Here is a 27,008-nt window from a genome sequence, read left to right on the forward strand (position 1 = left end):
ACAGGAATGAGAGGAGAACCTTACCGGAAAATCAAGTTAAAACCAGGGGAGGTGTGGTAGTTACCTAATCTGGTGTCAATTTAAGGATTAAGAGTGTAGGGGTGGAGTCTAGGCTGTCAATCTGGAGATAGCCAATGAGACTTCTGTGTAGGCATGGCCTTCTCCTGGAAATCTGGCACTTCCTCCTTGGAGGCAGAAGACATCTCTCTCTCTCTCTCTCTCTCTCTCTCTCTCTCTCTCTCTCTCTCTCTCTCTCTCTCTCTCTCTCTCTCTCTCTCCTACTCCCTGGGACACATTGCAGAAGACAAGCCACATAGACACACCCGCAACCAGACCTTGGAAACCAGAGAAGCCACAGAAAGACCCCTGCCAGCACTGAGATGCTTACAACACGACTGCATCCAAAGATTTTCTAGCCCCTGGCTTGTGATCATCCTGCATTTGGCTTCATTGCATGTGTTTCGTGAGTTTGAAGAGGACTTTATAGATTGGTATCAGACATACATATGGACTAATATCACACTTATGGACCTGATTTGGTCTGGGGTGGGCTGTTTTCTCAATGTTCAATTGCTCTTATATATAAATCCCTTTCTTATACGCATCTCTGTGTTCATGAATTTGTTTCTCTAGTCTACCCAGACTAACACAGGAGGAGAGCATGGGCATTTCAGAAGAGACACTGAAATTTCTATTGTTGAGTATGGTGAGAAAAATGGGGAGGAGCAACTTCCCATCAGGAACAGATACTAAGCAATAATTGTAAGGAATTTGGTAGTCACACAATCTGATGTCAATTTGGGATTTGAGAGGATTAAGAGTGAAGGGGTGTAGACTAGTCTATCAATCGGGTCATAGCCAATAAGGTCTCTGTGTGGGCATGGCCTTCTCTTGAGAATCCTGGGAAATCCTAATTTCCTCCTTGGAGGAGCAAGATACAGACACTCTCTCTATGCAGACAGCCTAGAGAGAAGCTCTACTGACACATGGCACTACGCGGATCGACTCCGTGCCCTGGGAACTGGAGGAGCCATGTGGAGACCCCTGTCAGTGCTGAAATGCTTCTACTGCCACTGGATCCACAAGACCTTCCACCCACTGGCCTGTGATCTTCCTGCATTCGGCATCATTGCAGGTGTTCGTGAGTCTGAAGAGGACTTTGTAGATTGATATCGGACATATGGCCTAATATTGAATTTACGGACTCCATCTGGACTGGGTTGAGATGTTTTCTCAATATTCAACTGCTCTTGTATATAAAATTCTTTCTTATACACATATGCGTGTTTATGAATGTGTTTCTCTAGTCTACCCAGACTGATACATTAAGGGTGGGAATAAACCCAGTTCTATGGTCCTGGGTAGACACTTTGAATATGTTTCTACCCAACTCTCAGTACATCACGCCATGTACTAAGCACTATGATGATTTTAGACACTGGCTTTACAGGGACCATGGCGTCCCCAAAGGCCACACCAGCACTTAAAGGGGAAGGCTGACTGAATGAACTTCTGACATTCCACCTATTTTCTCCCACACCGCAATCTACCTGAGGTAAATATCTGCTTTTTTTCCTACTCTAAATTATGGCTACCCACCGCCACCACTCCCCAGGCATGAGCTCAAGGCAGCCAACCGTGCAGAGAGATCTGGCATGGGGTTCCCCTTGTATCTGGGATTCTGTCCCCTCTCTGGATTTCGCCTGCAGAAATCGCTGCTCCTGGCAAGGGCACTGCCGGCACCAGCGGGCATGCCAAAGCTAGAGCACTAGAGGGTACCTGGTTTGCTTTGTGAGTGGAAATCCCACACAAAACGGGGTTCAGGAGAGACCTGGTGCCCTAGTTATAATTTCAGGACTCCACCTCCCCGTTTCCTTCGTCTTACCTCCCAATTTTGTGGTCTGGCAGCAGGAGTTCCGGACAGATGAGTCCTGTCAGGTCGCCATTTCCCGCTTCCTCCAGTAAAAGTTTTACTAATATTTCTGACCACCACTTACTTGTCTGGTTGTCTGTCATGCTGTGGTGGCTTATCCTATGGCCCATCCCTTTTAGTTGGAAAATGTCACCATGGACCATGCTTCCATTCACAAGAGAATCAGATAAAGCCACGAGTCTGTGAATGTGTGTGTAGAGTTAACGGTTACTGAGTCAGAATAATTTTATCGAATGTATATAGAATATGATCTAGGAACAACTTACAAGCTAGAAGATCTATAAATAAGTGTGATTTTTCTGTTTGTTGGTTTTTTCACTCTCCAAATGTTAATGGAGAATCAGTTTAGAACATACTGCATATTTTTCTTCCATATCAGATTAATCGACCTGTTTCTCATAACTTATTTGTTTTTAAAGCTTATGACACCATGAAACCTTCTCTCTTTAGCTACGTCTGATTTTAAGGAGCACTTAGTATAGCCAGGTTTTGCTGCTGTTGTTTCTTTGCATATATCCACATCTCTGGAGATCTGGAAACATTTAATTTTATAGTCTAATTAATAAGGATGTAGATGGTCATTTCCTCCCAATACTTCTCCTGTCTTAAAAATTACTATTACTTTTTTTTAAATGTGATGTGGCTCTATATTTCATCTGGCTGCTAAATTTAAGAGGGAAGAAAGCAGAGAATTCTCATGTGTGCTTAAGTCTCTGGTCTTTATATGCTTTTGTGCAATTTTTCTTTTCAGGCATATTTCCACTCAGGCTTGGTTTGTTGCCATTTGAATTCATGAAGCAGAAGCTATTTTTACATTAGTCTTTATTTTCACGATATCACAAAAAACCTCACAGGGATGAAGGTACAAGGAAGCCAAAGATACAGGCATCTGCTTATATTTGTAAGTTGAAGATGTCCAATGCCGGGAGCTGCTTGCTTTCCTAATACATGATGACCTTAAGGACTCTGCTAATCCTGGGTTACCATGTATGCACATATTCATATTCTCTCCACTTAGTATGCTTTATAGAACAAGTTGCTATGGAGCTGATTCCAATTTAGGGTGATGGTGTTTGTCTGTGTATCTGTGCTGCACAGGGGTGATCTTTCCCAAAGCAGATTGTCAGGCTTTTAGCTCCAGGCACCTCTGGGTGGACTCAAATCCCAACCTATTGATTAGCAGCTGAGCTGCCAACCATTTGCTCGGCCCAATGACTCCATTGACTACCTCCTCCATATAACAAATTCTCTGTGTACTTTCAAGATATCATTTTAAGTATTTACGTGACTACAAGTAGTTATGATGTTTGTGTATTGTGTTGCTTTTGTTTATATTTTATAAAATAAATTATTACTTCAGGAAGAGTAAATGCATATAATTAAAATATCTCATCTTTCTCTATTAAACAACTAAGAATCTTTTCTATTTAACCTCTCCAATTTGTCTCTTGTTTTAAATTTATTCATGTTTCTAAAAATACGTAAAATGCAATCCTCTGAATTATACCAAAGCCCAATCGTACACTATTTAATTATGCCTTAGGAGCACAGTGCAAATTAGTATTTTACAAAACAATGTATTAAGAATGCAGCTACATTTTTGCTTACTGTTGAAAGAACAAGAACTTTAAAACCTAACAATTCTTTTTAGAAAATTCCAGGTAAACAGAGATCAGGGTTTCTGTACTGTTTTAGTCATGTCCAGTATTGTTAAGAACAGAAAACATTTGACAGTTTTTTATGACAAAGATGTAACCATCGTTTCACTTGACAATAGAAAGATTGGGAGAATACAAACAATTTCAAACTCTTTAATAGGATCACACAAAAATTCAATCTGTTTTGTTCCAAGAATAATTCAGTTTATTTATACTTGGAAAACGATAAATTTGGAAACAATATAAAACGTTGTTTAGCATCCCTGCTCCTAGTACTGTCTCCTTCCATAAAGGCTGCCACTACTGACAGCCAAGCCCAACCCAGCTGCCAATTCACAAAGACCCTACAGGGGAGGAAAGAACTGCTGTCCCTGTGAATCTCTGAGACTAGAGCTCTTTCCAAGAGTAGAAAGCCCATCTTTCTCCAACACAGCTGCTGGTGGTTTTGAACCGCTGACATTGCTGATAACAGACCAAATAATAACCACTATGTCACTAGGGGACCTCCTTAAATTAACTATTTTCCCTGCTTGAATTTAGGTGACTGAAGAGTTCTCCCTGACTCCTCACAGCTTCAAAACACGATTGTCTGTTGAACATTTCAGGCTCACTTACATACCTCGGTTCATTATTAAAGAAGAACAAAATATTACTGAAAACATATACTTAGTAGATATCAAAAGAATGTGGAAATATAAAAACAACCAATTTACCTTTAAACTTAGATTTGTAATACAGAAAAACATTAAGAATTGGTATGAAATGTCTTTTGAGAAAATTTTCCTATTAGTTTCTCTAAATCTTCAACTCCATTCAATTCAAATCGATTTATCTACTGCCCTCATCAATGATTCTCTGTTATCCTAGGCTATGGCAACTCCCTTCTTTTATATGTCTGTTTCCTAAATCTCTGAAAATAATTGCAATATCAGAACCTCGTTCCTATTCGGAGCCCTATATTCAAAAGAATTGTCAGTGCGTCTGTTTTGTTAGAAGGTGGTGTAGCCTCATATGTCTGACATAGAGTCAGATGCCTTTTGTTCCCCTTCCCAGCACACTCACAGGGATGTCTGAAATAACCACCGCGGTCTACCCAGTCCCCAAACTCCGAATTGCATCACATTTCACCACTATCTTAAACTATCTTTATGAAGAGTAATTCTTTATAACCGGGTTATAGGAAGCCAATTCAAACCAAACCTGCTGCCACTGAGTCAATGCTGACTCTTAGTGGGGCCCCTTTGGGTCTCTGTAACTGTACCTCTACCAGAGTAGAAAGCTCGGTCTCTCTCTCTCTTGAAACTGCTGGCGATTTCCAATCGTTGACCACGTGGATCAAAGGCCAATGCTTACACTATTACACTTTAAAAAACATATCTTCTCATCACTTAGTGACTTGAATAGGTTCCCCAAGACCAAGTCATTGTGGGAAACTCATTTATGGGAAAATCAGTATTACATGAAAATGCAAATTAACCACATCACAAAATGGTGGATGACTACATAGCTACCGAATTATAGCATTGGATAATTGCCAAACCAACAAGAATCACGACCCAGCCAAATGGAACCATAAACCTTCTTGTTCATTACTACATTGTTAATACACAAAATGATGGGTAAAATTTACCTATGGCTATAAATGGGAAATCGATAATGAAAGAGTTCACCTGTGAGGAAGAGATGTAATCTCCATTTTAGGATGATAGGCAAATTGTTTAATTAATACCAGAGTTCAGCGGAGCCCTTTAAATGATGTGTAAATGAACTTGAATTACATGATTTTTTTCTGAATTAATTTGGAAAACATTCAGTCTTAGACTCTAAGTGGATGTACCGGCTGAGGAGCGGAGTTCTGCTTTGAGCTGGTATGGTTTGGGCTTCATGGTTAAGCCATAGGTGGGGGTCAGGTCCAGCTGGGCTCCTGGGTATTTCTGCAGCCTCAGCTGCTGCAGGACAGTGGTGATGAAGAGGAACACCTCATTCCGGGCGACGTCTTCTCCCAGGCACTTCCGGATTCCCATTCCAAATGCCAAGACTTTCTCAACAAGACTTTTATCCAGTTCCCCATTTTTGTTTAGGAATCTCTCTGGTTGAAATAAATTGGGATTCTCCCAAATAGTTCTGTATGAAATAGGCAAAAATAACATTTAAAAAATAAATTAATTTGTCCCTTAGTCATTATTGGCAAGTTTTTCATAAAGTAATTTGTTTTCCATCAAATATTTTGTTCAATTTTGGAATATTCTTTATGAATTACTCTCTCTCACACACAAACACACACACATGCTTCAAAAATTTATGGGAAAAATTTCATTAGATTCCAATGACATTGTTTCTACCTACTTTTTAACCCACATGATACATAGACACACATATAATTATAATGAAGAAAATTATCCCTACATGTGTAGCTGTTTTATATATGTGTTTATCACTCTTCGATTGATATATAGAATAAACTGTAATAAAATATGAAGTAGAATTCTTAGTTTATTTTCACTAAAATAACTTGGCCCCAAATTGATGAAAGGTGTGAGAGTTGATTTAGAATTTCAATTATTTTAATTAAAGAGTTCCACAGATTTCTAATAAGAATTTTTCTTGCTTTCACAGCCTGAGGCACCCTTTAAATGAATGTACTGTCTGAGGAGCAGAGTTTTGCTTTGAGCTGGTATGGTTTGAGCTTTAAGTTTCATAACGTTGTTTCTAGTTATTTATTTAACTAATCTTTACTGAGTGCCAACTATGTGTCGTTTCTGACCTGCTTCCTCTTGTACAACATTCTAAGGATGCATGAGTGTGCTTCAAAGTCTGTGGGATTTCAGACTACATCTCTGAAGTCAGTTGGTCAGATCTCTGCAGAGGGTCCCCTCACCAAGTCCTCAGCCCCGTCTGCTCCCCATGCACCCTCTACTAAAATTAGATTTGCTCTGGATCAATCTACGTAGAGATCACCTTTCCCATTACAGGTTAAGTGGGAGCATCTTTTGAACTTTTAAGAGGAGAGACAGAAGGAATAAAGGAATTGATTAAAGGAATTTGATTAAAAGGAATATAAATCTTTCCCACATTCATAAATAGGAAACAAACAACCAATGTTTTCCTCAATAAATTTTAGAAACTCACTCATCGTGATTTACTTGGTACATGTTGATAAAGGTACATGTTTTCTTAGGAATGAAATAGCCATTCAGAGAAGTGTCCACTGTAGTGCTGGGGAAGCAAAAGACAGTATTACAGCACCTTCTGAAAATGCAAATAACCCATACCTTTAATTTCTCTCACAAATCACAGGTTATTTTATTTACTAATTTTCATAATATCTTATTAATTTTATAATAACAATTAAACAAAATATTTATAAATCTTCATTGTTTTAATAACACAGCCCAATGGGGCAAAAAGAGTCTTGTTTTTGTTTTTTTCTTTCCTTCTTTTTTTTAAATAGCCATTTTATTGGGGGCTCATACAGCTCTTATCACAATCCATACATGCATCCATTGTGTCAAGCACATTTGTACTTTTGTTGCCATCATTATTTTCAAAACATTTGCTTTCTACTTGAGCCCTTGATATCAGCTCCTTATTTCCCTCCACCCTCCCTCCTTCATGAACCCTTGATAATTTATCTTTTTTTTTCATGTCTTAAACTGACCATTGTCTTCTTTCACCTACTTTTTTGTTATCCACCCCCAAGAGAGGAAGTTATATGTAGATCATTGTTAATGGTTCCCCCTTTATCCCCCCACCTTCCCTTTACCTTTCTGGTATTGCTTCTCTCATTATTGGTCCTGAGGGGTTGATCTGTCCTGGATTCCCTGTTTCCAGCTCTATCTGTATCAGTGTACATGCTCTAGCCAGATTTATAAGGTAAAGTTGGGACATGAAAGTGGGTGGGGGTGGGGGGAGGAAGCATGTACCATGACTGCACCATCACGTCCTGTGTCCCTTCTGAAAGGGCATGTGGAATCATCTACAGTTGGGCTTTGAGTCTTCACTCTGCGCCCCCTTCATTCACATGGATAGGAGTTTTTGTTCTGCGTCTTTGATCCCTAATACCTTATCCATCAACACCTCATGATCACACAGGCTGGTGTGATGCTTCCATGTGGACTTTGTTGCTTCTCTGCATGACTACTTGTTTGTCTTCAAGCATTTAAGAACCCAGATGCTGTATCTTTTGAAAGTCGGTCACCATCAGCTTTCTTCAGCACATTTGCTATGCACCCATTTAGTCTTTAGCTATCGTGTCGGAAAGGTGAGCATCACAGAACGCTGGATTGTTAGAACAAAGTGTTCTTGTGTTGAGGGAGTACTTTGGTAGAAGCCCAGTGTCCATCTGCTACCTTGATACGTAACATATAAATATATGTACATTAGATCTCTTTCCCTATCGTTACATATAAATACATTTAAATATGCATATTCCTGTATTTAAACCTTTATACATATCCTTTGCCTCCTAGTTCTTTCCTCTATTTCCTTTTACTTTCCTCTTGTCCCACTATCATGCTTGGCCTTCATTTGGCTTTCACTAACTCCTCACGGTTACATTGCACTTGCTCAAGGCCTACCAGGCATCCTATGGCCTCCTTGCCATCGATTTTAGATCACCTGTTGTTCTCTTGTCCCTGGGTTTGTTAACACCCACTTCCTTGCCTGGACCTCTATCTCTCCTGTGTCTCCCCCCCCCCTCCAGAACCTTTGATCCCATTGTTTTCTCCCCTGGATTGTTTATCCCCCCAATCTTATCTAGATAGGTGTGTAGAGACAATAAGTTCAAAAAGAAGACATAGAAAAACAAAAGGAAACAAAGCAACAATAGCAAAAAGCCCAATGACCCAAAAAAGAAACAAACAAAAAAAGCTTGTGAATAGTTCCAAGTCTGTTTGTTGACCGTTAGGAGTGTTTTCTGGGCTAACATGACCAAGCTCTAAATTCTATTTTTGGGATTCCTCGGGGACTTCATTGCTTTGCTCACCTTGCTGCTCTGCTGCATTAGTATTTTGTCCAGTGTGGTGAGGTTAGATAATGCACAATTCCCTCACTGTGCTTCCAGTGTTGTCCCTTGTAGTGATATTGGGTCAGTGAGGGATATCTTGTCTCATGGTGGGGCCGGCCCTATGGTCTTCTCGGGGCTTGGTGGGCTAGGATGTGTTCCATTCTCTCTCCCCCTCTTTGTTTGCTCCTGTGTGCTCTGATCAGAAGCTCCCCTCTCCCTGATCTGTAGCCTCACCCCTCCCAGAAGAATGCACTACAGAGGACAGCACTGAAGCTACAGCTCAGAGTCTTGGTTTTTAAGACTGTTCCTAGTGTTATTTGGGGGCTGACTCAGAACGTCCATTGGATAGACTACAGCAACTCCAATTTCTTATATATTGTGTTGCACTAAATATTTAAGCTATTATGTTATACTAAGTTATTGACTTATCACCCTAGTTTTAAATATGAGAAGAATTCAGACCAACAAATTACAGGATAAGATAGAAACAATAAGAAATATTTAAAGAATAATTTGGGATTAAGGTACTGCTAAGGAAAGTGGTACGAGGACCCCTGGTAGCCAGTTGATTACCTAGTGAGGTGCCAAGAATAAAGTCAATGGTTCGAACCCACCTGCACTCTACAGCCTTCAAGAAAATTTAAAAGGCCATTATTCTCTGTCCTCAGGGTCACTAAGACTTAGAATCTATCTGATGGTAGTGGGTTTTTTCATTTCGTATGAGAGGCTGTGCAGTATACAGAAAGACTAGAAATTGGATACTGCAAAGCCAGAACACAGCTTGAGAAGAGTGGAACATAAAAAAATGAAATGAAATGAAAAGACATTACATGAAAGGTGTAAGAACAATTTAGAGTGTTCAGACTGTGTGTCCATTGCAATGTCCATAACTATTTTGAAACTATAAACTTTTCTTCTTCAAATTATGCAGTCAACATTTCAGAACGCCTGTTAATAGTTAGAAGTCAATGGATCATTCATGCTCAATGTTTCAGAGGTGAGGCCGACTCTAAGTTCTTTCATAAGAAAAATTCTAAATTTTCTTCTAAGAGTTTCTGGGCACAGGTTGTACCATCTCAGAAGACTAGAGCATTTTGATTTTACGAAAGGTATTTGGACTCAGCCAAATCCACTTTGTGTTTTGGGACATTTGAATTTATGTTGTATCAAACTCACTACCAGTTATGCAATAGTGAGACTAAGTCAATTAAGCAACCTTATAGGACAGAGAAACACGTCTCCTGGGTTTCGGAGGCTCCGTATTTTTATGGAGCCGAAAGTCTCATCTTTCTCCTGCAGAGCAGCTCGCTGAACTGTGGCTAACAGTCAAACACATCAAACACCATGCCCCAGGGCTCCTCATTTACTGCGTGGTAGCTCTTATTTCTGGATCCTTTTTAAGGTAACAAATTGGAACTGCCTGGTATTCAGTTCCTAATAAAGTTGAATTGATTTATCATGTAATTTGTAAATATATCTTTGGACAAAAGGACATCATATGAAGTATAACTTAAACCTAAATATGTCATACAACACAAATTACTTTAAATAAAGCCAGTATACATTTCCTCCATCACAAGCTAGCTAACAGTACATTAAAGTATCCTGGATTTTTGTAAATGAGCAGAGTGAAGAATAGAATATGGCAAATGTCTGTGTTCCCCAAACTAGAGCTGACGGGGAAACGTGCCATTTTTTAAATCATCAAGTCAAATATATCAAGAAACTAGTATAATATTGGTGGTACCAAAATATGTGTTGGCCAGAGTAATGAAAGCATTTCACCTAATGTAAAATTAATAATTTATTAAGCATTTAGTACACATATTGTGTGCAAATTATTGCTATGAGCTAAAATCCTAATAGAGATTCTCTTAATATCTCCATGACAAAGTTGGTCATGAACAGATAAAATTACATAAAGAAAGGCATTATGAAGCAATTCTTATTCATATGCAATGTGCGTGACCCTTATGAATATTTCTTTAGTCAAAATAAGCTCTATAAAAGAAAGTAGGATTCCATGAGTTTCTGCGATTTTTCACTCCTTACAGTGGGTTTGAACTGCTGACCTTGAGGTGCACAGCCAAGCCACTAAACCGCTGGGCTCCTTGTGAGAAATTCGGAAGTCAACATGTTGTATCTTTTAGTACTTGCTAAATGGAAAACTAGATTTGTAACTATAAATCTGGAACCCAACAATTTCCATGAATGAGACCTTGGACACACCCTCCTCCCCAAGGTGCTATATTGACATTCCTGAGTTAGCAATTTTTGGAAATTAACTCTTCCTGAGCTTTCTCTTCACACCACTTGGACGGCAGGGACTCCATCTCCAATCAACCCTGGGATGGGCTCCGAGGAGGAAGGCTCTTTTTCTAGGGGAAGCCTGTTATTTTCCAACTCTGACAGAGAATTGGGGAAATAGGTGAGAGGTTTCAACAAGTCTATTTGGCTTAATTTTAAGTCCAATATTTGACCCCTGACAGTTAAAAAATAATAATTGATGTCTATTTTATTCCTGTCCATGTATCAATTAGTACTGAACTTTGTAAAATACATGGATAATAGGGACACTATCTATTGAATGGCCTCAACACCCAGGAATGGATTTTGCTAAATGAACAATGGCTCTGTCTTCGTGCAGACACTAGCCCATCTCTACACATCCCGACACACACCTTCTATGGATACAGCTGCTCAGATATGTTTCTGAGACCCAAATATGTATTCCCTTTCAACACAATGGATGTGCATAAACTTGGTCCTCTCTCACTGCCATCGAGTTGATTCTGAGTCACACCAACCCTGTAGTACAGGGCAAAACTGTAGGTTTCTGAGACATGACAGGGGTAGACCACCTCATCTCTCTCTCTTTCTCAGAAATGGTGGTGGGTTCCAGCTAGCAGTAAGCAAGCCCAATGTGTAGCACATTACACCTGACCGGGGCTCCTTATGAATTTCAGAGGGCCTCTCTATTAATGATTACTCGGTAGAAAGGTAGGTATTTTATAGAGCACTCTTTTCTTCTTTAAAAGTAAGACTTTTTATTAAACTTAAGTTAAAGTTTAATAAAACCTAGATTTACTTGAATCAGAAATGCCTGATAGAGCATCTTGCAGGGTCAGTCTGAATGGACAGGTATAGTTTGTGAACAAGGAGAGTGAACAAAATATAAGCGATTGTTTCTATTGCTACTTATTCTCCGCTCTTCTCAGCAGGTAGGCCATTCCAGTGGATTATTCCAGTCAAGTTGCTGTTGTTAGGTGCCGTGAAGCCAGTTCTAATCCATAGTGACTGTGCACAACATGTGCACAACAGGACGACACACTCTATGGACCCACACAATCCCCACAATGCTTCCTGTGCTTGAGGCCATGTTACAGCTATGGCCTGGTCTCTCCTGACAATACATCCACAGTGTGTAAAATGATGTGCCATCCTCGACCCTAAGAGCACACTGGCCATATTTTTTTCCAAGACAGATTGGTTTGTCCTTCTACCAGTCCATGGTACTTTCAATATTCTTCTCCAGTACTGTAAGTCAGAGGCATACATTCTTCTTTGGTCTTTCTTATTTGATGTCCAACTTTCACATGAATATGAGTCAATGGAAAATATGATGGCTTGGGTCAAGCACACCTCAGTCCTCAAAGCAACACCCTTGCTTTGCAATACTCTAAAAAGTTCTTGTACAGCAGATTTACGCAGCCGAAGATATTACATATGGCCAACCACCTTCTGAATAATTACATCCGTTTTCTGAGGAGAGATATATTCCACCCCTTATCTGTTCAATTACTGCTGCCATCAAGTCTGTGGGGGAAAGATGAGGCTGTCTTCTCCCTTGAAGATTCACAGCCTCTCCAAATCAACTTGATGACAGGGGGTTGGCTGTTGGTTGGTCATCTACTAAATCCTTACCAGAGCAGACAACCTCATCTTTCTCCTGAGCAGTGACTGATGGGTGAACCATAGACTTTGTGGTTAACAGAGATCCTGTCACTCAATAAAGGTGGGAAGAAAAAGATGTTGAGGAATTTGTTATCTAGTTTACTTGAGTGAAATAAAAGTAGTTCTATCCAAAATTTTGTTTACTGCACATATAGTTAATAAAAAGGGTCTATTTAGTCAACGCTGGCATGGTGTAGTGGTTATGCATTGGGTTGCAATCTGCATGGTTGTCAGTTCCATACCACCAGCTGCTTTACAGGAGAACACTGGGCTTTCCATAAGGTGCAGGCTCTAAAACACACACGGTGTCACTATGAGTCAGCACTGATTTCATTGCAGTGAGTTTGATGTTTTGGGCATATACTTGTGTGCTGGAGATTCTAGTGTAAGGTTTGGTAAATTTTCAAATATTTATACATGGCATTTGTGTTTAATCTGTTTGTGTGACCTTATGTTCCAGGCTACTGAAAACGAAGCTCCACCGGGAGGAGGCTCAGATGACCAATAGGAGGAAAGAAAGTGGCTGTGGACGGCATTTTATAGCCAAATACATACTGCAGTTTATGTATCAATTCCTCAGAATGTCCTTATGCTTTCTTCTCTAAGGAGCCCTAGTAGTGCCATTGGTTAAGTGTTGGGCTGCTAACGACCAGGCTGGCAGTTCAAACCCACAAGCTGCGCCAAGAGCCGGTTTGCCCTCCTAAAGATTTATAGTTTAAGAAACCCTAAGGAATGACATATGAAAAGATATTTTTTAAACTTCCCCTTCATAATGGATATAACATGAAAGTTCATGATCTCACACTTCAAATGTGAAAAATGTCCCCCAAATTTCTGGCTTTACTCAAATACCCATTACGTGGAGTACAAAGTAAAATACAATCAGATTGGAAGTAATATTTGAGTAATAATCAACCTGAGTGCCAAGGCACTTGCAGTATTTCCAGGAATCCCAGGATTCCTCATGGGCCCCTCCCAGCCACAGGAAGAAGAATGTGCTCACCAGTGCGGAATGGTGAAAGGAAGAAAGGAAACGTGCCGGAAAATTTCATTGATGAAAGCTTCCGTGTAGGGTAAGGTTCTCCTGTCCTCAAATCTGGGGGGTTTGAAGCCAATGTTTCTATCTGGAAGAAAATTCATTTTGAAATTTAACAAAAAAGAGTGAGAATTAGAAGAAAGCTTGGATGACTGAATTTGCAAATTTCATCTCCAAGTCTTTTACCAATTTCCTCTTGAATCTTGGCTTGAATTTCCGGGAAACGTATCAGATAGAGAAAGCTCCAGTAAAGACACGTTGAGACTGTTTCAAAGCCTGAGAAATAAACGAGAGAATGATAGGAAGATGTGCCAGCACGACCAGCACCCTCAATTTGCTGCATGTGCAGGTACTAAGAATTAGGGAAATGGATCGAAATATGCCTACAACTTCATAGAACCCCAATAGAAGAAGAGATATGCGTTAGAGTCGATTTACAATATGCCTGTGAGGCATCTTCACTTCCTGGTGACTCGTGTGTCAGAGGAGAAATGTGCTCACTAGGATTTTCAATGGCTGATTTTCCCCCCTGCATTATTAAGTCTTTCTTTGGAGCTACTTTTGTACTCACTTGAAGTCCCTATCTTAATTATCAGCCTACTGCCTTAAATGTCCACATAATTCAAGAACTCCTTTAAAATATTGCTGTCATGTATTAAATATAAAAATGCTGGTATTATCGTACTACTCAAGAAATGCTGTTGTTATGATAATAACAATGAGTATAATCTAACCAGTAACCATAACGATATGTGGCTAATAAATGTTCATCCTGTTCTCAGATTAAACATAAATTTCTCTAAATCATAATGGCAACCTGTACAAAAGAAAACTGAAACCAAACTCACTGCTTTCAAGCTGATTCTGATTTCACAGTAACCATATAGGACAGAGTATAACTGCCCTGTTATGTTCTTAAAATCTTTATAGGAACAGCCAGCCTCAAATTTCTCCTAAGGAGTAATTGGTGGACTTGAACTTGTGACTTTGTAAATAGCGGCTCAATTCATAGCCCACTATGCATGACAAACATTTCAGCTCAATTCATAGCCCACTGTGCATTACAAGCTGGGTAGACAGGTAAGGTATATATAATTATTCCCATTTTACTTAAGAGAAAATAATGAGCCAAAAGCACATGATGGCCCTTGTGCTAGATGACTTAACTCATAAGAGACAGACCCAGGACCTATATATTTGCACTTACCTATCTCTAGAAACCAGGAATTTATAAAGGCACCTGATGGAGTGGTAAATAGACTCATATTTTTGAAATAATCATTTCTAGTGTACACATGTAGTCTAAAATCCATCCTTTCAGGAGGATATCTTTATGAGATTATCTAACAACTGTTTAGATATTTTCATTAATGAAAAAAGTAACAAACCAAGGAATTTTACTTACCAAATTTCATTTTTTTTCCTCAAGGACAACTAACTCTAAAACTACATCAAAGAAAAGTGAGCAGTTGTGGAAAAGTTAAAACTCAGAAACATCCCATTAAGAAGCTCTTTCTGGTGGGTTTTCAGCATCATAAAAATATGTTTGCTTTGCTAGAACAAGTCTGTTTCTTCTTCCGTTTTTCCATCTTCCTTTCTTCACTTACACACTGCATTGCTCACATTGTAAGTCCACTTTAATGATGACTACTGCCAAAATTAACAGTGGTGTTTGTGTGTCCTACTAAATGCTCTCAAATGTAGTAGCAAAAAACAGACATTTTGAATTCTATAGATTCTATTCCCAAATTCTCAGGATGGCAATAACAACAGCTCCAATGATGAAAATATTTACTAAATATTGATCACTTAATGGGACTGTCATTTCATTTTTAAACCCTATGAAATTGGGACCGTAATTATGCTTACATTAAGTGTAAGAAAGTTGCAGCTTGGAGTGGCAAAATAAGTTCCCAGAGACCATATAGAGGAAGACGATGCACCTGAACTCAATTCTGTGGTTCCACTGCATTGAAGTTTAAGCATTTATTGATTTTTTTAAAAGAATTTTTATCTCAATATATAAAAGCAATGCACTCAGGTTTACTGAAATAATCTCCTTTCCAAACGGCTCTGGGTAATCCAGGTTTTCAAATCTTTTCATTTCTTTAATGAGCCAGTAGGTGCTGCCATTTATAACTGAAATAAATTGGAATATTAACTTAATGAAACAAAGACTTACTCTACAAGTAAAGTTGAAGATCAAGGTCTCTAAAAGCAGGACACAGTGTGGCATGAGAGGCTGGATATCTACATAGACCGGATGGGCCCTATTCGTTTCAAACAAAGGATAAGTGGGTAACAAGGTTCAGATTTTAACCATCATAAACTTGGCTTTTACAACAAGGCTTGAGCAAAATCATATTAATATCGGTGAGAATTATGAATATTAATATCTGTGAGAGAAGTTTTGCATCAACTTGGCTGGGTCGGGATTCTCCCATAATAAGAGCTAACACAGTGTGGTCAGCTCCATAATGGCATCTTCTGTGAAGCAGCCCAGCCCTGGGAAAACAGTCCGTAGCCTTGATGCAAATGAGGGAAGAGTCATTCAGGGTACGCCCTACTCTTGGCATAGATTGACGCTGTGCTGAAGCTAGCTCACTTCTGCTGGATCTGGATCCCAGACCTCCTGTTACATAGCCTGCGATCCCAGGAGCCATCAGCAGATTGCCCAACTTCTGACTTCGGATTTATTCAGTGCTGCATCGACCAGGCTGTGGTCTTCTAGCTTCATCTTCCTGCTTCCTGATTGTCAGCCCCTGCAACTATGGGAGTCAGGAGGACCCTCTGTTTACATCTGACCCACGCACTTGAAGTAGACTGAACTTACCCACTTCTACAGCTGTGTGAGACATGTCTTGATGCAAGCCTCTTTCTAAAAACATACATGACTGGGTTTGCTTCTCTGGAGGACTCAGACCAGCACAATAGAAATCTTGGCACATGATCTAAATATTAGTAAGCCATAAGTAGTAATTTGGGGAAGTCCAACTAAATACTAAGGGGAAATGAAACAATCTCTATGACCAATTTGAAACATTGAGCATGGAAATGCTAATAATGTATAAGCACTGATTGAATCGAATGTTGCCAATTGTATCTATTTAACATGTGGCTATAGCTCACTGTCTTATTCTTATATAACACTTCATTTATCTCACTGCTAAGGTAGCAGACACATGGATTCTAAATAAAGTTTAATTGTATATAGATATTGAATGAATAATTGCTTTATACAGAAATGCATTATATTGAATGCTTCTTTTGTGCTCACGTTTTAGCTAAAGAAATGTAACTGGGTTGCACACATCTGATGGTTCTATTTTTGTATCTTAATTACTCTTGTGATCTGCCATAATTTCACATTTGTTGTTTTTTGGGATATTGACAGTATTATGTATTCTTGGAATATCTTTGGGGAATATGCCATCAAATCAAGCTGAAAATATATCCGTCTTGATGTGTTCACCACACCCACACATCACCGGTACAGAGTGGCATTGAAACTTCATTTAAAAGTCTTCAAGAAGTCTACATAAGTATTTAGCATGGGATTGTAATGAGAAGAAAACGCTAAGAGCATCACAATCAAATGTATGATAAATAAACAGGGTTGGCAAATTGACTTGAAGCTCTGACTGATGGAGATTAAAGAATACACGCTTCAATATGGATTACATCGTAATAGCAAAACTAAAACAATCCTCACAATTGAACCAATAAGCACAGCATGATAAAACCACCACAACACAAACAGGACCCACAGCCGTTGCTGTTGAGTCATTTTGCTCCAGAGAAGGAAGCCCTGTAGAACTACCCACCGGCCTCCCGATGCCGCAATCTCAACAGAAGCACACTTCCCTTCTTCCTCTGGAAAAGCAGACGGTGGCATTAAACAGTGGATTTTTCATGTAACAGCTAAATCCCTCAACCACTGCATAACCGGGCTCTTTAAAAATAAATGCAAAATTTTAGTGGGAGCAAGTGGAAATAAATGTAAGGATAAAAATTATATATATTTAAAGACTACAGAAATCTGTGTTCTCTGTCAGCTTCTTCAGGACCAGCAGGAAGGAGCCTGGCAGGCCCCACTCCCCAGCTGCGAGCCCTGGTTCCTCCCCGCCCCCCAAAAAACCAAATCTGTGTTCTCTTTAATGCATAGCAAAGTAGATTGATTTATAGATTAAATAGAATCCTATGAAAACAAAACAGATGTTTCTATGTGACAAGCTATTTCGAAATATTATTTGGAAACAATGGGGCCAAGAATAGCCAACACTAAGTTGAAGAACACTAAAGCAGGGAGATCTAAATTATAAAGAGCAATAAAGACTTACAAATTTACAGTAATTAAAGCAATATGATTTTGGACAAAGGATAAACAAACAAACCAATGGAACAGAACAAGGGGTCTAGAAAAAAAAAGAACAACTCAGGCCTGAAAATTTAAATTATGACTAAGAAAACAATAAAGTACAGGGGAAATACTTTGTTTAAAAAAATGGTGCTGGGACATTTGACTACGCACCTCATCGTCATGTTATTCTTTCTACAGGCTTCCTCCATGTGGTAGACAGGAAGACCATCAGGACGTCGAACTCGCAGACTTCTCTTTGAACAACCCCATCAGAGAAAACCAGTAGCTAGCTAAGACGAGGATCTGTGATATGGGTTGGATTGTGTCTCTCTCAAAATATATTATACACCTTAACCCATCTACCGGTGATTATCATCCCATTTGGGAATGGTGCTTTTTCTTTGATATGTTAAGGAGACAGTAAGCATGTGCAATGTGTTTAAAGCTCTCTTGAGATATAAAAGAGATTAAACACACAAACAAGTAGAGATGGCAAAGATAGATGGGACAGGACAATGATTAAGGAGCCAAAGGATAAAAGCTGAAGAGACATAGGGAGAAACCTGCCCCCCCCACCGGAGCTCTGATTTCAGCCTTCTAGACTGGGGGAAAAATTGGTCCCTTAACTACTGGAGAGAGAGATAGATGATAGATCGATGGATGATAGATAGATGAATGGTAGTTAACTAAATATCTAACTACCTAGCTGAATAAATTAAATAAGGCCTATTATTGCATGGACCAATGATGTTAGTGCACATGAAAAGAAGACTATTCATGATTTTAAATTTCTATATTTAAGATGAAAATAAATATTGTCAAATGGCAAAGAACGTAAACAGAAGTTCAAGTACACAAAATGGCCTTAGTAGGGAAACTTTGTACCAAGCATTGCAATTAAATTTTACGTATATATTAATACACATTGTCACATACCAGCTCCAAAGAGGTCATTCACAGTGCTTATGATTTCATCATTAGTCAAGGTGGCTGTTTTGGAACCTGCTTGCTTGTTGTGGCATGTATCAATCAGAGCATCAGTGATGTCACGGATATGGTCCTGGGGAGACAAATCTTGTCATGAGTACTCTATACCCACATTTCACAGCACATATAAATCCCATGAAGGCGGAGGCACTGCTTCATGGAACTTAAAGGCAACCTGCTATACATATGAATATAAATAAGTGTATTACTTTAAGTGTTTAAATAATTCTTGTTGTCAAAAAATAATATTTAACCTTAAAAGAGTGTAGAATAGAAAACTATGCTACAGAATTCACTATTGTTTTCCTTTAAAGCATTATTTATTAGTAACAGTTTTAATGGCATATAATTCTCATATCACACAATTCAATTGCTCAATCACACCAAGAAAGGTTGGAAAATTGTCATCACAATTCATTTTGGACATTGTTCTTCATTCTTATAATCATCATTATTAGCTCCCCATTCCCTCCTCCCTACCCCACCCCCCACGTCATATCTTCAAGAAACCATTAATCCAGTTATTTCCCCTATAGATTTGCCTATTCTGGATTTCATATACAGAAAAACATTTTAAAAAGAAAAAACTCACAACAATTACAAAGTATAACAGATAAAACCTCAATTGGAAGGAAAGCAGAAAATCATAAATGCTAACAAATAAAACGGATCATAAGGGAGATCAAATGACAGGGTGCTACATGTGAACCTAAGTGCATCAGCACCATGTACTCCCCAGTGCCCTCTGCAGGGTAGCAAGACTATTCACATCCCCAACGCATGGTAACAGGGGATGGGCCCGAAGCTAAATCCAATGGTATTTTCCTTCACTTTATTTAAAAGCAGAAACAGCTTTAAAAAGGGTCCAAAGGGAGATCAAGTGATAAGATATTACATTTTGTCTTAACTACGCCTGCCATAATCAATATTGCGGTTCACTCTGTGTGACAACAGGCAAATTCCCATCCCTCTACTATGATGGGAGGAGACACTTGAATCATCATTTGCCAGTTACTTACCAATTCATAACTCATTCCTATTCCCTCAGAACTGGGGAATTTCTGAGTTCTCAAAACTCCAGTTGGACTACAGAGCCCTACTGAAAACCCTAGCATGTTGGCGCTCCAGTGCCACTGACTACACTCACATGTACTCCTAGCACCCAAATTTAACTCTGGTCCCATCCAAGGGAGAATGCACCCCGTGGGTATATTCTCTCTTCTTACCATGACAAAGCCCATGTTTAGTATGAATTAAAACCCTTACCTTACCAATGATAGTGAAATGGTCTTGCACGTGTAGTGTGATGAACTGGCTTAGGACCTGGTAAAATTAAAATCCTTACCTTATCATAGGTAGTGAGATGGTCTTGCACGTGTAGTGTGATGAACTGGCTTAGGGCCTGGTAAAATTCCCGGGGCGCATTTATCATCCGCAAGGGAAGGTGGCGGAAACACGGTATGAAATCAGCAGGGTTAGCCACACTGGAGGCTTTCAATAACTCATCATTCGTCTTCACGACCTTGAGGAACTCCTGGTCGCTGTGCTCGTATCTCTTGCCAAAGCAAAGGGCACACACGACGTTGGCCACCGCGCACGTGATGACGTTTCTGGGTTCAAAGCTACCATTCTTGGAAGTCAGTTCTGCAAAGGCTTTCACGAGCTCAGCAACTTCCTCTGTGACGTGTTCCTCGAGCAGGCAAGAGCAGGTGGATGATTTTGCCTCTGCTTTGGAGAAAGTTCTTAAAGCAGTCGAGGCGATTTTCTTATGAAGTTTCCAACTTTCTCCATAATTGACTGAAAAGGAAAAACTCTTTCCTTCTGCCAGGAAAGAAAAGGTGTGCATGGCAGGTCTGGCCGCAAAGTGCTCTCCATCCCGGGCCAGCACCCGCTTCACCATCTCCATTCCATTCACCACCAAGACAGGGACCACCCCCAGTTTGATAAGGAAGACGTCACCATATTTCTTCCTCATCTCCATAAATGTCAAGTAAGGATGGTCTCCGAGCTGGAGAAGATTCCCAATAATTGGGAAGGACCACGGGCCAGGAGGAGGAATCTTCTTCCCATCCGTGTTTCCTCGTGCTCGTACAAAGAGAAAAACAATCACCAAGACTATGAGAGAGGCGGTCACCTCTCCAGGTATGGCTGCCAAGTCAAACACCATCTTCAAGGATTACGCACCTAAAACAGAAAAAATGTAAACCTCGTTCTGGTAGCTTAAGCACAAACCATACAGTCTTTCTTCCTTGAACCATTTAGGAGCAAAGTGCAGGCTCTTTGGACTGTGATGGGATCCGTCCGTAGCTGAACATGGAGAGGGTCAGAATCACACTTTTGTAAAGTGCATTAGATCTTGACATCAGTCCTGTCCTTTTCCGCAATTCAAACCACCAAACGCAGATCTACCATGCAAGTCATTGCATATAGCCAGACGAAGAGATAAACTCAATATAGAAAATCGTGTGGTGCTTTAACAAGGGATCGAGGCTACGGAAAATGATTTTACACTAAAGCTGGAGACCTTTGTCCTATCACTGACCCTGAGGCATTTCTCATCCAAGCATCATATGCTGCAAAATCAACGCATAATGTACTGAGCCCATCCAATGCCAGTCACACCAGAAATACAGACTAGATTTCCACAGACTATTCCAGGGGTCTAGTAAGGAGCCATGGCGATGCACTAATTAAACCCTTGGCAGCTGACTGAAAAGTGGGTGATTCAAATTTATCACTTGATCTACAAGAAGAAGATGTGGTGGTCTGTTTCAGGAAATATTACAGACTTGGAAATAATGTGGGAAACATCTACTCTGTCTTAACAAGCTTGATACAAGTTGGAATCAACTGTATTAAGCAATAAGCTTAATATAGAAACTAGATGCCCCCAAATAATGTTACACTATGGACTGTGCTATGAGAGAATTGAATTCAGAATTGGCTGTCATTGCTGGAGGTTCCACTGAGATAATTATGTAAAAGTACGTGGTGAATTATGCCATTCGGTGACTATCAAACTGCTTGTCTGCCTAACTTTTCATTCCCTGAACTTAACCTATTTATAAAATGCTTGTCTGAAGAACAGAATAGGAAAATAAATCACAGTAATTTTTTTCCAGACAGAAACTGGCTTTATGCATAATGAATATAGTCTTTTTAAAAATCCACCATCAAGAAAGGAAAGTCAAGAAGACATTTATTTTCTATTGAGCCTTTGAGATCAGCTCCTCTTTATTTCCCCTTACCCCCACCCTCATGGCCCCTTGATAGATTATAGATTCCTATTATTTTCATATCTCACACCAACCATTGTCTCCCTTCCCCTCTGGTTTCTGTTGTTCTTCTCCCTGGATGGGGGTGTGTGGTTGTGTGCAATTCATAACAATTGGGACCCCTTACTCCCCACCTGTTGCCTCCTTCCCCCTAGCCTTTTGGTACCTCTATTCCCATTCCTGTTCCTGGGTTCCACATGTCCTGAGCCTTATCTCTTGCTTATACCTAAACACATGCTCCCATCCAGTCCAGAGTGGGAAGCAGCACTGGGTCATGATAGTGGGGAGTGAGGAGGCCTCAAGGGATCAGAGGTACATTGTATGATCCATTGGCGCTCTACTGCACCCTGATTGGTTCAGCCCCTCCCTGTGACCCCTCTGTGGGTGATGTTTAATTACCCACAGATGGGCTTTGGGTCTCCGCTCCAACCACCCTCATTCTCACCAATGAATTCTTATTTGTTTGATTGTTTGTTGTTTGCTTATTATGAATTTTCTAATGTCTGTTACATGGTCCCAATGACACCTCATGATTGCACCGGCTGGTGTGCTTCTTCCATGTGGGCTTGTTGCTTCACTGTTGGATGGCCACTTATTTAACCTCAAGCCTTTAAGACCCAAGACACTATATCTTTTAATAGCCAGGCACCATCTGCTGTCTCCACCACATCTGCTTATGCACCCATTTTGTCTTCAGAGATCATGGGGGGTAGGGGAAGAGCAACACAAATGCCACTTTGTTAGAACAAATTGTTCTTGTATTTAGGGAGGGGATGAACTGAGGCTCAAGGCCCATCTGCAGCCTCAGTGCATTGCTTTATACATATATGTACATAGGCCAATCACCTCTATTTTTATGGATTAACTCTTTAGGAGACTAGAAAGTCCATCTTTTCCCTGCAGAGTGGCTGGTGGTTTTGAACTGCTCATCTTGATGCTAGCAGTCCAACCACTACACCATCAGGGCTCCTTCAGTAATTTCCATGGCTTCCTGTTTTCTGAATCTTCTGTGTGAATAAGCTGGAAAAAACTTTTGCATTTTTGTAATGTGTATTCTGGTAGGAAAGATAAACCAAGTACAAAACAAACATACGGCTAAATATACAACCACAAATAAATGAAAGACTTTTAGTTAACCAAATTATTTTTGTTATTGATCCAAATGTATGGTATTTCATATAAAACAACATATTCAAATTCTGTTCTGGGAACAACAGAAAATAAACATCTATATCAAAGGGTCAGATCTAGGCTCTATGGAACATATTTAAGCTTGTGTAATGTGAAGGGCCCAAAGGGGCCCTGATGGAATTCTAGGTTCGATGTGGGGTTGCAATGGCAGAGTTTATAGTCAAAAACCACCAGCTGATTTTTAGGACAAAGCTGAGAATATCTGTTCCCATAAATAGTTACACTCTTGGAAAGCCTATACAGGGTTGTTATGAGTTGGTATTAACTTGGTGGCAGTGGACATATTTTTTTGTTTGTTTATTTTTTCTGAAAAGTGAAAAAATTAAAAATTTGTCATAGAAAATGCTCTTGTGGCTACACTGTTTAGCACCCACTTAGATCACTGAGTGAGCCCATGAAGCAAGGGGCACTGGAGTGTAAACATATTTCGCTTCATGTAAATGCACTTGTTTAGTAATACGGATAACAATCTTTCATTTGTGAGAATTTAATTTCCAAGGAAAAAGGTAATGACTTTCTGAAGCGATGGTTCTGCTTCAGGACCTTACAACCTGGAAGCAGGTGACAAAGACAAGGGTGTGCTACTAGCCAAAGATGAATCTTTTAGAGAAATATGGAACAGGAAATATGAAAAGTTATCTCTTTCTATGGGTAGTGTAATGTATGATCTATAGATTTTTGAAGATATGATTTCACTCTCTAGGTTGACCTGAAAATCTATGAAAGCATATCTGAAAAAACAAATGAAGCAGACAAGGACAGAAATTCAAGACTGTGACTGTTCCTTCACCAGTTCTAGTATCTTCTACGACCTTGGAGCCTTCTGGTCCTTCATTTGAATTCTACTTTCCTAGTTAGGCTATCTAGAATTCCTTTCTGTTATTTGAAACCAGGAGAGTACTAACTAAAACAATAAAACAAAACAGAAACAGAGCCTCGTATGCATGCGGCACATTTTTCTTAGCCAGTGGTTCAGGGGTAAGATTCTCCCTTCCAGTGGGGAGGCTTCATGCACAAACACCACATATCTGCCAGGGGAGGACGGCATACTACTGTTGTGTTGAATCACTTTACAAAACGTCCAGACTGAGCCTCAGAAGAAAGACTTCATGATCTTCTTCCAAAATCCTTCCATTCAAAATCCTATCAACCAAAATTGTCCGGTTCTGGGTGCATGGGTTCGCCATGCACCAGCAGCTGGTTTAACTGAGAACAGTTTCTCCTTTAAAATGAAAGATAACAAAAGTACTCATATCTCTCCGATTTCTCACAGAAGTAATAGTGGTGGGTAGTATAACTCATTGCTACATGTAAATATGTCTTTGGTATTTGAGGAAAACCTTTTTAAAAAATATACCTTCATATACTAAAAAGCATTCTTACATTGATATTTCTTTCCAGATCAAAAGAGATATAAACTGCTACACATATGTTGTACTGCGAAAAGTACCACAGGTCAAAGGAATGTTTATCGTAAAGCGCTTATTCAGCATAAACAGCTCCCAGGCTGCCTCAGCTAGCGAAAGTTTAGTTGCCTGTTTATCTATTAGTTTCACTCTTAACGTCAAAAATAAGGGGTTTGGCTAGTATTATTTTCTAAGGAGTGAACTTTGGAGTTAAAATGGGAGGTTAGCTTTTTACAAAAATATCCCCAAAACCTCATTAAACATTTAAGTTGAAAAATGTTTTTAAATAAAAATCAACCGAGTCCTCAATAAAAAAAAAACAGGCATAATTTGTTAAATCTCCGTGCTGCCTGTTTAGAGATTAAAGTGAGCGCTTCGTGGTGCTCCAGGCTTTGCGGTCTGCTGAAGTTGTAAGCCTTCTTCTATGAGTGCTAGTGACTGCTGGCATTTAGTGTACACACTCGCCCCGTGCCAGAGACATCGCTCAGCATTAAGTCTGCATGATTGCTTAAAACCCACACCTGTGAGAAGTAATGCATCATCCTGTTATGAAAAGATGCAGAGACATTAAGTCATTTGCCCACTTCTTTGACGAAAACCCAAAGTCACTGCCCTAGAGTGGATTCCAGTTCATAGCAACCTTCTAGGACAGGGTAGAGCTGTCCCTTTGAGTGTCTGAAACATTACAGCTGTGTGAGAGTCACCTCATCTTTCTCCCAGAGAGCTGCTGGTGGGTTTGAACCATTGACCTCGTGGTTAGCAATCCATGGCACTGACGCTTGACAATTTTTTTTACTTCTGTTGTTATTAGTTGCCTTCAAGTTGGCTCTAATGCAAGGGGATCCCATGCGTTATAGAAGAGGATTTCTTTACAGGGTTTTTTGAGAATTGTAATCTAAATAGAAAAGCAGGGTGACCCTGGATGGGTTCCATCATGCTAGGCTTTATAGGGGCAGGCGCCATCATAAAATCATTGGGTCACCAAGGGACCTTTACCCCCTTATTGATGCTTGCTTGCTTATAAAATTCCATTTCTTTGGGGCATTGACAAGAATCAGAGACATTTCCAAGGCAGAGAACTAAGCGGTGGATGTAGCTTTGATCCCTCAAGACAGGTAGTTGGCTTTTCTTACTTCCTAGTCTATTAATCTATGGGATGTCTGTTATGTTATGATAGCTCCAGGTCTCACTTTTCCCATCTGTAAACGGACAGTGTCAAACTAAAGGGGACTGTCATCACACCTGGACAGAAGGTAGAGTGGACGGTTAAGAAGCGTGGAAGGGGTTAATGGCCCAGCCACGTTATTTTGCAAGAGTCTCCAGAGCGGCTAACAGTTCATCAGCAGAGTTAAGTAACTGTGCTGCCAGCTTGGCCTTTTCCATTTCTCTCATTCAACTCCCTTTGGCTGTTTACCAGGATCCCGTACACTGCCAGCTTTCCCAGTGGCTTCGATAGAAAGCACGGAAAGGCACATTCTGTTTCTGTTGTCTTGGTGCAAACTAGAATTGAGGACAGGGGTGTAAGACTCCTGACGCTTGGCTGCTACCTTGTTAGAGATCCAAAACGAACCCTGAGCTTTTTAGAATAGATCATGATGCATTCTGAAGATGTTGTTAATGGACTCCCATGTCTGCACATTAGCCTTCTGGGATCTGTGAAACAATAACAAACTACAAGTCCCAAACAGACCAACCACAATGCTAGTGGCAGATGCATTTTGAAAAGCTCCCGGTGTGTGTGAGGGGAGTTTGGGATAGAGAAGCTTGTTAGTAAAGAGCAAGCTACCAGGATAATCAGCAAACAACCTCCACAAATCCACGTGACCCAATTACAATGAAACTTGGAAAGCTCACCTGTGCCAGGGAATGTTGCTCCCCGAAAGCTGAGCGTATCCCAGGGAACAGGACTCCCTGTGTCACAGGCGCAGCTGGCCCGAGTCTCACTCAGAACAGCAACGAAAGGGGGCAGCTTCTTAGAGCCTTGCATCGGTCCAAAAGGAACCCTGGAGGGGTGGACCCTGGACGGTGGGGAGGAGTTTGGAGCTGAATCAGAGCTTCCAGAGCAAGAACAGGGAATGGAGAGACCTCTGAACCTGGAATTCTGTCTGGGAAGCTCGGAAAATCTCGCGGGAGTGGAGCAAGAGGGACCACATCTGAGGCAGCAGGAGAGTAAGATGAAAACTGATGTTTAGAATAAAGTGGG

The 27,008-nt window shown here is 40.1% G+C and overlaps 1 protein-coding gene across 1 annotated transcript; it reads right to left on the minus strand.

Annotated features, from left to right (window-relative positions):
• Positions 1-3,601: 3,601 nt before the first annotated feature.
• Positions 3,602-26,823, minus strand: LOC142459202 (cytochrome P450 1A4-like). The gene is made up of 7 exons (XM_075560539.1): positions 26,660-26,823; positions 20,279-21,117; positions 18,883-19,006; positions 13,773-13,862; positions 13,554-13,674; positions 6,721-6,807; positions 3,602-5,715 (listed from the first exon to the last, which is right to left on the minus strand). Exons 2-7 carry the CDS (start codon positions 21,098-21,100, stop codon positions 5,415-5,417), a joined length of 1,545 nt encoding a protein of 514 aa, XP_075416654.1. The 5' UTR covers positions 21,101-21,117; positions 26,660-26,823; the 3' UTR covers positions 3,602-5,414.
• Positions 26,824-27,008: the final 185 nt, after the last annotated feature.

This window comes from Tenrec ecaudatus, chromosome 10 (assembly GCF_050624435.1).
Source record: "Tenrec ecaudatus isolate mTenEca1 chromosome 10, mTenEca1.hap1, whole genome shotgun sequence".
In the NCBI taxonomy this organism is placed as follows: domain Eukaryota; kingdom Metazoa; phylum Chordata; class Mammalia; order Afrosoricida; family Tenrecidae; genus Tenrec; species Tenrec ecaudatus.